The 16,500-nt window shown below is 35.8% G+C and overlaps 1 protein-coding gene across 2 annotated transcripts in view; it reads right to left on the bottom strand.

The window, feature by feature from the left end:
- The window catches only part of SOS2 (SOS Ras/Rho guanine nucleotide exchange factor 2), an 89,279-nt gene that overhangs the window by 2,182 nt on the left and 70,597 nt on the right, over positions 1 to 16,500 (bottom strand). The window contains exons 17-22 of one of the 2 annotated variants that reach the window (XM_047079702.1): positions 15,276 to 15,393; positions 14,113 to 14,285; positions 10,922 to 11,038; positions 9,381 to 9,642; positions 8,809 to 8,850; positions 385 to 494 (exon numbers count right to left, since the gene is read on the bottom strand). In XM_047079702.1, the coding sequence (XP_046935658.1) occupies positions 385 to 494; positions 8,809 to 8,850; positions 9,381 to 9,642; positions 10,922 to 11,038; positions 14,113 to 14,285; positions 15,276 to 15,393 (822 nt within the window). The remainder of the gene's footprint in view (positions 1 to 384; positions 495 to 8,808; positions 8,851 to 9,380; positions 9,643 to 10,921; positions 11,039 to 14,112; positions 14,286 to 15,275; positions 15,394 to 16,500) is intronic. The other variant, XM_047079703.1, reaches the window with a different exon arrangement.

Raw genomic sequence — 16,500 nt, 5'->3', positions numbered from 1 at the left:
CCCCACCCTAGACCTACTCAATCAGAAACTCTGGCAATCTGGTTTTAACAAGCCTCCCAGGTGATTTTGAAGCAGTAAAGTTGGAGAAGTGCTGGTTTAAAGTTTCAAGAATGCTTTGAATACTAAAGTTTTTTCCATTTCTACCAGAAAGAAAACATACTTCTAAGTATATGTGAATCTGCCCAGCCTCTTTTTAGAAAAAAATATTCCAAGAATTAAGCAATTATTTAAAGTATTTTTCAAATAAAACCAAAGTGTTTTAAAACCTTAAAGGGTAGCCAAATTATAACTGACAGACTTCTTATAAGAACAAGCACTGTTCTGAAGATTCACAACTTTGAATAAGTTGAGTAAGTTAAGGCAAACCTAAGTCCTGTTGACTACCTTGGAATTTGAAGCATCATGATCAAACTTTTTTCGAGGAGGAAGTGGAGGAGGAATCAGTGGCTCTTCATTTAGTTTATGTAAACTACCACATGAACTGAAGAAAGACTCTAGGGGTAAAAAAGATTAGTTTAACCACAATTCACAGTGCAATCATAAGACAAGACTTTATTTCAATACGTGATCAACTCTGCTACAGCAAATGTCAGAATGTATTTTTTTTTTTTTAACGTTTATTTATTTTTGGGACAGAGAGAGACAGAGCATGAACGGGCGAGGGGCAGAGAGAGAGGGAGACACAGAATCGGAAACAGGCTCCAGGCTCTGAGCCATCAGCCCAGAGCCCGACGCAGGGCTCGAACTCACGGACCGCGAGATGGTGACCTGAGCCAAAGTCGGACGCCCAACTGACTGAGCCACCCAGGCGCCCCAAATGTCAGAATGTATTGTAGCTGATGGTTGGTTTACCTATCCTCTCCACTAAAAACCGTAAGCTTTTTGAGGGTAGTGTGTATTTATTTTTGTATCCCTAAGCACTAGTACAGTGGTAGTGCTTGATATATGGCAGGTACCATGGCTACATGAAGATATACAATTTAATTAAAATTAATAATGAGATTCTGTATCTCAAAAGCCTTTTTAAAATCTAAAACAAACATATTTGCATATATTGTAGTAACTTCCAGAGAAAGAGCATACATAATCATACATAATTCTGAAGCAGCTAGTATCAGATACATTTCTACACAGGTAATAAAACCTCCAAATAGGAGAGCAAAAGGTAAGGTTGTATCAAATAACCCTTTCTCTTTGTTAAGTTTCTCACTGATAAAGGACATGTTATATAACCACATTAAAGAGAATTTACAAGATGATAAAGTATTCAGGAGAAAATTCTATGCCAAATAGACATAGAGTATGAACTGTTTTCTGGGGCGCCAGGGCAGCTCAGTCGGTTAAGTGTCTGACTCTTGATTTTGGCTCAAGTCATGACCTCACGGTATGTGAGATTGAGCCCCGCATCAGGCTCTGCACTGACAGTGTGGAGCCTGCTTGGGATTCCCTCTCCCCCTCTCTCTCTGCCCCTCCTCCACTCTCGCTCTCTCTCAAAATAAACAAACAAACAAACATTTAAAAAGTACTATTTTCATTTATTTCTTTTGTTTTTCATATGACAAAAATGCCTATAGTTAAGGACCAAGTCTATTTGATCTCTCTCCATAAACAGTTGTAATAAAAGCAGTGACCATGTCTCATTTATCATTATACTAAGATTGAGTTCACAGGAACTAGTTGGGAAAATTGACGAGTTTAATTTTAAACACATTGTGTATGAACTGCTTATGCAATATCCAAGTAAAGATGTCAATCTCGTTACTCCACGTAAAAAACTGCTGTCCTGATCATGTGACTCTGCAGTCACCTCATGGGTCTTGTTACCTCAGGGTGTCAGTAGTGGAAAAAGTATGCCTATGGGGTCTTGGCAGATGCTGTGGGATGTTAGGCAGAGCACTATGTGCTGTGGATATATTCCTTTGGCCTGCCCAACATCCTTTGCCCTGTCTTTGGATGCAAACTACTCTTGGTGATAGTGAGTCTATCTCATGTGGTTTAGTTGGCCAATTTGGCCTAGTGCACCCCAACTCCAATCAGAGAAATAACAAGTGTTGGTGAGGATGTGGAGAAAAGGGAATCCTTGTGCACTGTTGGTGGGAATGTAAACTGATGCATCCACCATGGAAAACAGTATGGAGTTTCCTCAAAACATTAAAAATAGAAATACCATATGATTCAGTAATTCCACTACTAAGCATTTACCCTAAGAAAACAAAAACACTAACTGAAAAAGATATATGTACCCCTGTGTTCAGTGAAGCATTATTTATAATAACCAATATATAGAAGCAACTCAAGTATCCATCAATAGATGAATGGATAGGGACGCCTGGGTGGCTCAGTTGGTTGGGCGTCCAACTTCGGCTCAGGTCATGATCTCACAGTTCATGGATTCAAGCCATGTGTGGGGCTCTGTGCTGACAGCTCAGAGCCTGGAGCCTGCTTCGGATTCTGTGTCTCCCTCTCTCTGCCCCTCCCCCACTCATGCTCTGTCTCTCTCTCAAAAGTGAATAAACATTTTAAAAAGTAGATGAATGGATAAAGAAGATATGGGGTGCATGTGTGCGCGTGCGCGCGTACACACACACACACACACACACACACACACACACACACACACTGGAATATTAGCCACAAAAAAGAATGAGATCTTGCCATTTGTAACAATATGGATGGACCAAGAGGGTATGCTAAGTGATAAGTCAGACAAAGAAAAAGCAAATACCATATGATTTCACTTTTATGTGAGTTCTGGAAAAAAAAAAGCCAGAAACAGACTCATAAACACAGAGAACAGACTGGTGGCTGCCAGAGGGGAGGAGGGTAAGGGAATGGACAAAATAGGTGAAAGGGATTAAGAGGCACAAACTTCCAGTTATAAAATAAATAAGTCCAAGAGATGAAAAAAACAGCATAGGGAATATAGTCAATATTATAACAACACTTATGGTGAACATGGAGCAATATAGAGAACTGTCAAATCACTATGTTGAATATCCGAAACTAATATAATACTGCATGTCAACTATACTTCCATAATAAATACTTTTTTAAAGTAAGCTCTATGCCCAACATGGGGCTTGAAATCATGACCCAAGATCATGAGCTGCATGCTCTAATGACTGAGCCAGCCGGCCGCCCCAATAATAAATATGTTTTTAAAAGTAAAAAGGAAAACAAAGAAGGGGGCACTGGACTCACTCTTTTAACATGATCAGATTTCTAATCTACCTTCCTTTTATACATGTAGCCCTGTGCTTCAGGGAAAGCTGACCTTATCCCTTAAGTCTGGAGATGGGACCTGATTAGACCAAATCAATAGAGTAATCCAATCCTTCAGCCACAGTGACTGGTTTAGCTGAAGGCATGTGACCTAGTTCACATTTGGAAGATGTGCTAGCAGATCTGAAAACAAAGTTCCCTGCCCTTCTGGAAAAGTACTCTGCCAGTTTGTCTCTCTTTTCTGTACCTCTCTTTTCTTCTTACCTGATGGAATAAAGAAGCAAAGCACACAAACTGTTATGCTCCCACTACCACTCTTATGACCTTGAAGAAAAACAGTCTTAGATAAAGCTGGTAATTTAGCCAAAACAATGAAGAGTTGAAAAGAAACCTGGTCTTTGATAACATCACTCAGCCACTGATTCAACAAATCTTAAAGTAGCTTTCCTCTAGACTTCCAGTTATGTGAATCAGAATGTTTTCTTACTGTTTAAGTCAGACTTAGGTGGGTCTTCCCTTCCTTACAGAAACACACACTCATGGAAGTGGAAAATATCTAAATGATGGTAGAAAAGCTGTGACAGCTTCTGAATATAGGTCTGACTCTACAGTCAGACCACAAAACCACTGTTATACTTCTCCATAGCAGGCAGTCAACAATCCTTGCTGAAGCATCAACACAATTTTATTTTGCTATCAAGAACACTTCCTTGGGGCACCTGGGTGGCTCAGTTGGTTAAATCTCTGACTTCAGCTCAGGTCATGATCTCACAGGTTATGAGTTCAAGCCCCATGCCTGGCTCTGTACTGACAGCTCAGAGCCTGGAGCCTGCTCAGATTCTGTGTCTCCCTTTCTCTCTGCCCCTCCCCCACTCATGAGCTTGCTCTACCTCTATCTCAAAAAAATTAAAAACGATAAAAAAAAACCCATTTCCCTACAAGATTAGTGTTTGTGAGCATTTTAAATAGCTTCAGTGTTTAAAACTAGAATGTAGGACAATTTACTAAACAATTTCTGTAATATTAGTTAGCTATGTAAGTTACTTCCAATTTTTTTGCCATCCGTCCATCCATTTATTCAACAAATACTTATTGTGCACCTGCTATAGTGCCAGGCGCTGTTCTAGGCACTATGGCAATATAGTAGTGAACCACAACAGGCAAAAATTCATGTCTTTACAGAGCTTATATTCTGCATTGGGGAGAGAAAGTGGACATGGTAAATAAGTAAAAGTATTATGGTCATAAATTAGAAGAAGATATATTAGGTAGGGAAGGAAGACAGGAAAAGATAGGAGGGGAGCAATTTTAAATAGGGTGACTAGGGAAGGCCTCACTCAGGTAACACTGGACAAAAGCCTGACGGAGGCAAGGGAGCCTGCCATGAGGCCAACTGGGTAAAGAGCATTCTAAGCAGAGGGAATGGCAAAGGCAGAAGTCCTAATGTGGGGATGCATCTATTGTGTGCATCAGGCAGAGTAGCTGGAGCAGAGTGAGTGACGGGAGAAAACAGTAGGTGGTGAAGTCTGACATATCCAAAGAGGCTAAAATGCATTGGATGTTCTGGGCCCTTTGCAAGAACTTTGGCATTTACTTGAGATGGAAAGCCACTGGGGGGCTATGAGACAAGTCTAACTTACATTCTAAAAGGACCTGGCTGCTATATTGAAAACAGACTGTGGGGAAGGTGGGAAGTTAAAATGCTACTACAGTGGTGGCTTGGATCAAGGTGACAGCAGTAGAGATGGTGAGAAACAGTTACATTCTGGATATATTCTGAGGGTAAACAAGACTTATTGATGAATCACATTGGGGGTATGAGAAAGAGAAATAAAAGATAACTCTAATATTTTTGGCCTAAGCAATTAGATACAGTTAAAGCTGGGATAAGGGGCTATGGGAAGAACTACTTTGCAGGGGATGAAAACAAGTTCAGTTTTGGAGAAGTTTGAGATTCTTATTCAATGTCCAAATAGAGATGTCAAAGGTCACTGAGTATATGAGTCAAAAAGTCAAGTGGTTCCAGGTAGATTAAAAAAACGGGGAATTATTAATATAGAGATAATATAAGACTGAATGGGCCAAACAAGTGAGTGAGAAGAGGTCCAGGGACTGAATCTTGTAACCTTCCAATCTTTGCTGACTGGAAATATGAAGAGAAACAAGCAAGACAGACTAGTGAGCTGAAAGTAAAACAGAAGAACCAAGAGAGTGGGAGGAACAATGTGATCATGTATGTGACTTCTTCCCAAAATTGGTATTTTGTATTAATGAAGGCAGAAACTTGATCTTTGGTTTGTCACTGAATCTGTAGTATCTAGCAGGGTAGCTGTTACAAAGTACTCAATTCCCTACTGCGTGAGTAAGCCAAAGGGATGAACATTTTTATGGTTTGACATATTGTTTACAGATTTCTTTCCAAAAGGGTCATACTAATACACCAATTTACAAGGGATAAATAACATATGAGAGTACCTTTTAACATAGGCTTGCTCCTACTATCATGTGAACTGTCTATTCATGTCCACTGTTAATGGAGTCTTGCTGTTTTACTCACTGTATGTGAGCACTTTTCATATGTACAATGTTCTTTCTTTCAGGATTTGTTTTAGGGAGTCAGAATTTTATGCAGCTATTCTTAACATCCTCCATTAAATTTCAAGATGAAATTTTATTTATCATATGGAAAGCATATTTTATTGCCATCCAAAATAATGTCTAGAACTGCTGGTTCTAAAATGGCATGGTGTTATGGTTTGAATTGTGTCCCCTCAAAAGATATGCTGAAGTCCTAACCCTCAGTACCTGTGAATATGACCTTATTTAGAAATGGGGTCTTCACAGCTATGTAATCAAGTTAGGATCAAAGTGGGCCCTAACCAGTATGATTGGTGTCTTTATAAGAAGAGGAGTAGGGACAAAGAAACAAACAGGGAGAAGATGGCCATGTGACAACAGAGGCAGGGACTGAAGTGATGCACCTATACACCAAAAGATGCCAAGGATAATTAGCAAATACCAGAAACTAGAAGAGGCAAGGAAAGATTCTCAAAGGTTTCAGAGGGAGCAAGGCCCTGTCAACACCTTGAGTTTTGGACTTATATCCTCTAGAACTGTGTTCTTTTAAGTCACTCAGTCTGTGGTACTTTGTTATAGCAGCACTAGAAGAAACAAATATACATAGTAAAAACATTTCCACACAGAACAACAAGGAAAAAAAGAAACATACAAACTTCACTGAAGCCAAGAAACAACTGAATCTTGAAGTTTCAGTACATGAAGGTGGACTACAATGTACATGAAGGAGACAAATGGAGGAAGATGAAACCCAAATGTCTATAGTTAGTGATACTGTCAAACAGCAGTTAATGTGTCCACAGAATTAAAGGAGGGATCAGGACTTAAAGGCACTTGGTATAATGGAAGGCATGGACATGAAAACAAAAGACTTGATTAAATCTATGTAAGGAACAATTAAAACTCGATAGGAGATTGGGGATTTTATTTTCTGGTGAATCTAAACATTGGACTGTGCTGATAACACAGATTTTATATTAAATGCTGAGACCACCCAGGCAGAAGACTTGAAGATCTTTCTTTGGAAAAACTAAACATTCCTAGAGAAGAGGCCTCACAGATTCTGACATTTGGAGATTTCCTAAGTAAAAATTTCTCATCACTCTATTCACAGTGAAACCTAGAAGTCAACAAGCTTTGCCCATGGATATAGTATTTCCCATCACTTTATCTTGCCTCACTCTAACATATGAAAAGCTAAGGATACCAAACAAGAAAAGAAAACCTCTAATATGAAAGACAAGAGACTACAACTAATAGAAGGAACTCAGAAAGGAAATAATATAAGAAACAAAGCAAAAATTTTTTCCAAAAAACACCAAATCATACAGGAGATAAGACAGTGAATCCACAAAACCAGGACAACAGGGTGACATAAAATTGGCATGATCAGAGGTAACTAGAAAGAATTTCTTGGAAATTCAAAATCATTGTAGATGAAAAAAAAATAGAGGAGTTGGAAGATGAAATGAGGAAATCTTGTGAAAAACAGAACAAGAAAACAAAGATATGGACAACAGGAGACAAAATAAAGTTGGAGGCTCAATCTAGGATGTACAATATGGAAAAGGAGCTCGAAAAAGGAAGTCAGAGAATGTGTTTGGGAGGAAATTATTACCAATGATACAAGGAACATTTTATAGACATCAAAGACATGAATCTCTAAATTTAAAGGGCTTAATAAGTAGACAGTAAAATGAAAGAAAAAAATGACCCATATCAAAGCAGATCATTGTATATGTGTAGAACATTAGAAATAAAAACAGAAGATCCTAGAAGTTTCTTGAATATATTGTGGTAAACACTGCTAACTGTCCCCCAGTGCACCTTTCCTTTTCTTCCTTTCAGTAATAGGATCCTATGTATTTTAGCAAGACAAAAGGCTTCCCAGTTACAGACAACATCTCCTAGCCTCCCTTGTAGCTAGGAATGTCTGTGTAACTAAATTTTGGGAAGAAAGCAGAGTAATGTGAGAGAACAACTCCCAGATCACGTTTTTCTAACAAAACTCCTTGACCTTCACCTTCCTGCTGGCTGGAAAATGAACCAGTTGGTCAAAACTCAAAGATGGAAGCCCCACTTTGAGAATCCTGAATTGCCTTGCTAGCTTGTGGAGCAGAGTTGTCTACTTGGCCTGCAATTGTGAGAAACAGATTTCCATTTCATTTAAGGCACTGTATTTTGGGGTCCCTTTGCTACCGTGAGTATACTCTAGTTTAAAAAAAAAAAAGGACTGAAACTATAGGGTCACTGACAGAGGATTTCTATTTATTTTGTTCAGTGTTCTATCTCTCGCACCCTAGACTAGTCCCAGCACATAGGCATTTAAAAACTGTGCATGAGCGGTGCCTGGGTGGCTCACTCAGTTACTGATTTTGGCTCAGGTCATGATCTTATGGTTTGTGAGTTCGAGCCACACATTGGGCTCTGTACTGGCAGTGTAGAGCCTGCTTGGGATTTTTTTTCTCTCCCTCCCTCTGGCCCTCCCCCTTCTCCTCCTTCTCAAAATAAACTTAAAAATATAAATAAAAATTAAAACTATGCATGAATAATTCATGAGTGAATGACATTGTACTTCTAAAAAGCAAGCACGAAACCAAGAGGACAATGGGAAAATGCCTTCAAAATTCTGAGGTTTTTTTATTAAAAAAATTTTTTTAAACATTTTATTTATTTTTGAGAGAGAGAGAGAGAGAGCACAAACAGGAGACAGGCAGAGAGAGAAGGGACAGAGGATCTGAAGCGGGCTCTGTGCTGACAGCCCAATGTGAGGCTCGAATTCGTGAACTGTGAGATCATGACCTGACCCAAAACTGGACGCTTAACTGACTAAGCCACTCAAGTGCCTCCAAAATTCTGAGTTTTAAGCAAATAATTACACTTATTTATAAGAATTTTATTAATTTCTTAAAAAAATTTTAATGCTGCCAAAACCCAAATACCCATATACAAATTTAGTCAACTCGATTATTATCTGTACAGTCATTTCATTAGAATCAACTCACTTACTTGAATGTGGCAAGAGGACTGGAGCAAAGATGCTATTGCTGCCTATTGGAATGAGAAAAGTTAATTTGAAAAGAGAGGTAAAATGTATGGTTTTACTTTAAAAATATGTTTGCATAAAGTAACAAATGTAGTAACAGAGAGAGTACAGAATTTTATCATCCTCTATTGCCATATTTTAAAAGAAATGAACCTGCGTAGTTACCTTTGTAGGTTGGATGTTTTTCCTTTCTTAGCATGAGTAGTTCTCTCTCTAGCACAGACTCTTTTTAAACTTCTTTCACAAAACTTATCTCTTGTTTTCTTACTGTCTATTGCTCCCTTTAGAGTAGTAGTGGGGCCCAAAAGGTACTAAATAAGTATTTGTTTAATGAATAAATTAGAAAATAAATGCATAAACAATACACAAATGATGCTTTAGTCCCTTGTGTTAATCATTATTTTCACATTTAAATGCCACTTTCCACACTAATATAGTGTGCAAAGGATTCTAAAGTTCCCTAATTAAAATGATGAGAAGAATTATCTGAAACATAAGATTCCTTTTTTAACAAACGGTTTTATCAAATACATACCACAGGAACTGTTGAGATCCACATCTAAAAACACACTAAGGTCTGAAGAAGCAGATACCGGTGGAGTAGATGGCGTATTTGGAGAGGTTGGTGCTGACACAGTTGATTCAAGATCAGTTTCAGCAATCCGACTAAAGCTTATCTTATATGGTTCTCTTTCTAATGGTGTTGGATGACCTCGTAAAGTGCCTGAGGTAGAGCCATGTCGGCCTGTATTAGGCCTTATTCCAGGAGATTTTAAAGAGAAAGTTGATTTCCTAGGCTAGGAAAAGCAAAATAACTACCATTACTAATTTGCATATACTTTATTTTTAAGGCTTAGCACAACCTTATTAATTCTTATCATGTAGTTAAGACAGTACAGTCAAATCCCAATCTGCAAAACACCCTGTAACATTCTAGTAGAACACTTCAGAATTTGATTGCCTTAATTTTAAGATGGACTTGAATACAAGTAAACCTCTTTTCATACTGCAGAAATAAAAATGTTGAAAATTTGTGTGAAAACTTGTTGCTCCCCAAACAATTCAATTCTTCAATTCATTGATATCAATTTTATACATATTTACTGTAGGCACAATATGTGCAATATATGTTAGGTGCATCAGGAAAAAAAAAGGTCTTTTTTTTTTCTTCCTAACAGTAAATCGCCAACCTCTATGATGGCACTTTAAAGTCTTTGGGAAAAATGCTATCATTGTCTCCTACCCTCAACTTCCACCCCTCTTTTTAAACTCTCACAGTGGTAACCTAATAAAAAAACATGTAACTCAGATTCCAGTAACTTCAATTAAAATCTCAACTGTGCCAATATCTAGCTTTGCAGCCTTGAAAAAGTTATTTAACTTCTTTGAGCCTCAGTTTTGAGATTTGTAAAATGAGAATAAGATCTATATTTACAATTGCTGTCAAGAGGAGATAACATGAAACTACCATGCTTACTTCTTGGCCCAAAGTAGGTGTGTTATAAATGATTTCACTTTCTCCCACATTTTGCTTCCAGTTCAACTACTTAGAATTGGTCTTCCACTACTTCTGTTGCCACTATAAACCCAGGAATAACTAGGAACTGTAGCAGCAACTTTTAGCACGAAGTTCGTTCCACTGGCAACAACGGACTATGGTGCTCTAACGACAGGACTCATGGTTAAGCCAGAAAAACCGGGATACACTTGCTCACTCCTTTTCCCAGGTCTTTTCATTTCCTGTTCCATTCAGCTTACCTATCATTTTAGGTTTTCACTTTCTCACAACTTTCCCCCTTATACTATGAAGGATTAAAAGCTGACAGATAAATAAGTCCTACTAAGATAAACGATAAACCAGACTTTATCAAAAGGCTAATAACATTGCCCCCCCACAATATATATAACTTTAGAAACAGTATAGTAGTGTAAAACAAAAGACTGAAAAATAGTTATTCAAGTAAATTAGAATTTTAACGGTAATGTTATATTAAATATTGAAAACTGTTGTAAAAAAGCAATTTTTCCAAAAAAATTTTAAAAACCACAATTTTTCCAGAATTGTAATGAACTTACAAATCGAGGTGGCTGTTTGCAGTTTCGGGGTTCAATTTCTAGTGACTTATTGAACAAATAATCTGTAAACTCCTTTTCAGAAGCACTTCCCATGGGGTTAAGGTTTTCAAAGAATCTCTGGAATTAAACAAATTTCTGTAAGTATGTTTTAGATCTTTTTGGAATATGCAACATACTAAGGGATCATGTCTTAGAGTTCACAAGATTGTTTCAATCTCCCTCCTTGCAAATAAAATTGTATAATTTCTATGGGAGCTGTATATTCTAGTCTTCATTTTCTATAAAGATGAACAGATTTTCATTTATTACCATCTTAATGGCTCAGTATCCCTCAGTTAACATTACTTCTATTCAGTATAACAACAAGATGATTATCACCAATAAGCTATCAAAAGTGTTTAGGGGGCTCCTGGGTGGCTCAGTCAGTTGAATGTCTGACTCTTGATTCCAGCCAGGTCATGATCCCAGGGTTGTGGGATGGAGCCCTGAACCACAAGCGTCTCTGCACTGAGCGTGAAGCCTGCTTGGGATTCTCTCTCTCTTTCTCTGTTTCTCCCACTCTGTGCCTCTCCCCCGCTCACACTCATTTTCTCTCTCCAAAATAAAAGTATGTAGGGGCACCTGGGCCGCTCAGTCAGGTAAGCATTTGACTTCAGCTCAGGTCATGATTTCATGGCTCGTGAGTTGGAGCCCTGCGTCGGGCTCTGTGCTGACAGCACAGAGCCTGGAGTTTGCTTCAGATTCTGTCTCCCTCTCTCTGCCCCTCTCCGACTTGCACTGTCTCTCTCTCTCTCTCTCTCTCAGATATAAACATTAAAAATTTTTTTTAAATAATAAAATAAAATAAAAGTATTTAGAACAGAATTATAGTTAAAATTCAAAATAAAACTTTTTTTAAAGAAAGATTTTAAGTAATCTCTACACCCAATATGGGGCTCAAACTCACACCTCCAAGAGTAAGAGTTGCATGTTGAGCCAGCCAGGTGCCCACAATGAAACTTTTGATAATTGGGGAGAAAAAAAAAGATAAGTTGGATTAAGTTCTATTCAAATTCAAAAGTAATTTCAAGAATAACTATAAACTTATCTGTGCTAACCTCTAGTAAAATAACTTTTCTTGTCTTTAAGGAAAAATATTTTCTAAGCTTAAATTTAAGTTTTTAGGTAGGAAATTTAGATGATTTAGCAAAGGACAAAAAGGAATATAAAAGCAATCTCACTAACCAGAGATCTGTTAATATTTTACTAATAGAATATAGTTCCAATGTTTTTACTGTGTGAATATATGCATGTATACATATATTAGTTTTGGGGGGTTATTTTGCAAAATTGGGACCACACCACAGTTATTGGTGGCTTATTTATAAAACACAAATTTTAGCTCTGGTGTATTTAATCATATGGATGTTCCAAAATATATTTCACTTATCTCCACATAGGCAGTTATCCACAACAGTGCTGTCTAATTCTTTGTTATTACAATAATTAGTATTATTATTAACTTCTTGTGCATAGTTTTCTGTACATTTCTGATGATTTCCTCGGAAAAATTCCTTAGAAGCAAATCATTAGATTTAACTTTATTTAATTTTGAAGTGGTTTAGAAGCATATGTAAAAATAAGTATTGTTTTTCACTTTAAGGGTAGGCAAAATGAGCTTTAGAATTTCTGATATAAAATTCTCCATTTTTCAGGCTTTCTGCCAATGTCAAGAAAATTATATTATTCTAACAATATTGAATCAACTTGTTCTTATATTCAGGTTAGCCAAATTAAATCATATGAACCAACAGTAATTTAAAGACTTTAATAAAGTTATAATAGCAATATTCTTGATTTTCTCACCCTTTGCTCTATTTTTAAACACCACTTAACCATGGCTTGAAAAGTGAATAGCTACTTTGTCTATGTTTAAATTTACTTTGACTTAATCATAAAGAAAGCATTCTTTGCTCCCACATCCCCAAGAAGAATGCTATAAATGATGGTAGGAAGTCTAGACCAGATCACAAAAAACTATTAGGAGTTACTGAGACATGAATGTTAAAAGTTCTATTTGAAATATACCCAACTACAATTTAACATTATTTCTCTGGGAAAATGTATTATAAACTCTAATCTGGGCTTCAAGAATATATTTCTTTAGACCTATGAAGTTGCACATCACAGAGGGCTGGCCTAATGTTGAGGGAAGAGAATGAAATATGGGACCACCAGCATCATTTTCTTTAAAGCAGGTATCTATGTTTTCATAATGGTGTACCCTAGGTCATTCTTTCTTAGGACTAGGGTATTTTGTTTTGAACTCAGAACAAAGAATAGTTACCATCTTATAATTTAGGAGGGTGGGAGTCATGGTGGCCATTTTCACTTAATATCCCTAACCTGCAGATTAAGTCTGAAAGTTTAACACAATTTTTAATGTGACAGGTGAACTTATTCCAATAGCTATTATTTGTTCTGAATTTCAAATAAGTGTAACACAATAAAATTCATTTAACATAAACATAGTATCATAATTTACTATGATTTAGATGCTATCCCACATCTTACAGTACTACAGAATCAATGTTATGAACCACTGCTCAAAATAGAATATCAATTGATAGAATGTTAAAAAAAAATAATTTTTTGCTATGCATACATACAACCAACCTCTTCCCCTATTTTAAACCCAGCGTTTTTATGAAGAAATTAATTACACTTAATGTTACATTGGCACATGTAAAATATCTAAAATGGCTATCAATCAATGATAGCACTAGTAGCGGACTTTCTTTTTACTACATGGACATCAGAGTTACATTCCATTTCGTCATTCATTTTTTGAACGTATTATTTGAAACAATTGCACAAAGAAGCAATACTCTGAGAAACTATCTAATATATGTATTTTTAAGATTTTATTTTTAAGTAATTTCTACACCCAACTATGGGGCTCGAACTTACAACCCTGAGATCAAAAGCCACATGCTCTACCAACTGAGCCAGCCAGGCCTCCAGTACCTAATAATAATTACTGCATATTGTTAGCACAGAACATCTAATATTTACTTCTATCTATTAATTATTAACTTACTATATTATTTTTATAGTAAAATAGGTGGCATAACGCGTGGTTATGATATTTCTTACAGATTGCAGAGGATTTATTATGTTCTCTTTTAAGGATAAGCAAAGAAAATATTTACCCTCATTTCTGGTTCTATCCGTAAACAGTAAGGTTGATTCTGATACTGCTGAATTTCTCCAGTAATTTCAGCTACTTTCCTCCTCTTACTGAAATTGATTAAATCTTTCCCTTTCTTTTTTAAAAAATCATTATTCCCTTCTTCAGTTTTCAGAATATTTGTTAAATATATTCCTAGTAAAAAAAAGTATTTGAAGTTATAAAATTTGTTACTTAATCAACCATTTGAAAAAACAACTGTTCTAATAAAGTTGAAAGACATCCTATAATCCAGCAATTCTACCCCTAAAATGTTAAGTCTCTGATAGGTGTATTAATCAATTTTACATTAGGAATTTTTTTAACATGGGAAGAATTAAAAATAAAAAGAAAATTAGGGTTTAGAAAAGGCTTAATTTCTTTCTTAGACTAATAGCCTAAAATAAAAGGATTCACTCACAAAGTCTAAATTATAAGTGTTATATATGTTCTAACCATTTTAATATTTGATTATAAATATTTAATGCCAATGATCTTAAATAATGATCAATAAATAAATTTTAAGCCAATTCTGGTGATAAGACTACAGATTTATAAACTAATCCTCTGTTTTCCCAAAGCCCATAATTTAGATAGAAAAAGAATTATTCCTCACTCTGGGATAGTAAGAAAGTTTTTAGCTTCTTTTTCATACATAATTATGAGTTCATTTAAATCAGTAGCTCTCAATGGGGGGGACAATTTTGTCCTATAGGGGATATTTGGGATTGGCTAGAGATGTTTTTGGTTAACATAACTGGTTGTGTATGTGTGTGTATACACAGGCATACATGTTTGTTCAAAATTCCTATGTTGAAATCCTAATGCCCAATGTGATAGTATTAGGAGATGGGGTCTTCAGGAAGTGCTTAAATCATGAAGATGGAGCCCTAGTGAATGGGATTAGTGCTTCTATAGAAAGACTCTACAGAGCTCCTTACAACAACTCTATGAGATAATTTTTATAACCTTATGTTAAAGACAGGGAAGTAGAGACTTTAAGTTTTATTTATCAATATGAACAGCTACTATCTGAGATATGCTCAGATATAAAAATTGGGACAATCTGCCTTTAAAGGCTGGTATCTCTTGGCTACAAAAAACTGTACCTAAAATGTAAGCATAAATCTATATTTAGTAACTTACCAAAAAAAGGCACACAAGGTGGATTGATTGACTTAAGTTTTACTAGGTATTTTTTAAAGTGATCTTGACTTAATTCCACAGCTTCATCCAAAATTCTCCTTTTTCTTTCCTGCAATGCCTTTAAAATATATGAAGTGAATATAATTTGTTTTTTACAATTCAATCATATTTTATGAACACAGAGTTTGGAATTTTATAAAATTCTGCAAATATCTGAAAAATAACTTTTTAAATTAAGGATGTGTAGTATTTCTTTCTGTACTTGCCTGAAATGATTTATCTATAAATATAAAACTTTTCAGTTTTTTTGATGTAAATTAGATGATTAAGCAATAAAAAATTCTTCCCAAGACCTTATTAGTTATATTTCTGATTAGCCAGAGTTTCAAGTTATAGCTATAGGAGAGAAATATAGTCCCAAAGCATTCAAATATTTTTGTATTTTCTACTGAAAGGTCTTTTGGGGTTAAGGGTAAGATTTTGCTAAGGAGGAGAAGGGTGTGGGAGGGAGAGAAGAATTGAATGAAAATTTAGTAAAGCAAGTAAGCAGAGTCATTTCTTTTATATTTCATTATTACATTTGTTACAAATTAATTACTTTATTTTTAACCTTGTAAGTACACACACACACACACACACACACACACACACACAGAGCAAACTTCATACTTGACAGAAACTATTCAATGCATTTCCTTTAACTTAAGGAAAAAGCAAAGGTGACTGCATTGTTAACTTTTATTCAGTACTATACAGAAGTCCTAACTAGCATGAACAAAAAAAAATAAAGTTCTAGAAAATGAAAAGAAAAATTGTCAGTATTCACAGAGGAAATAACTGTCTGTGAAGAAATAAATCTACATATAGAGTATTAATCAGAGAATTTAGCAAAGTTTCTGGATATAAAACTAATAGGCAAAAATCAATTGCATTTTTAGATATCATCAATAAAGAAAACAAGATATTAAAAAATATTCTAATATAAATCTAACAAAAAGGTATGAGATCTTCATGAAGAAAACCATAAAACTTTATTAAATGAATAAATAAATGGAGAGATACACATGATCATGGTTTGGAAAACTCACTGTAAAATTGTCAGTTCTTCATCAATTGAACCAACTGCAATTTATATAACCAATGCAACTCCCATCAAACTGTCAATAAATGTATGGAAGCAACTGGCTAGCCAGCCATATGGAACAAAACATGAAATTTAACTTCA

The sequence above is a fragment of the Lynx rufus genome, unplaced genomic scaffold (genome assembly GCF_022079265.1).
Source record: "Lynx rufus isolate CCGP_SWC_20201006 ecotype Redwood Valley unplaced genomic scaffold, mLynRuf1.p SCAF_17, whole genome shotgun sequence".
Taxonomy (NCBI): domain Eukaryota; kingdom Metazoa; phylum Chordata; class Mammalia; order Carnivora; family Felidae; genus Lynx; species Lynx rufus.
This window is presented reverse-complemented; position numbering and strand designations above follow the sequence as displayed.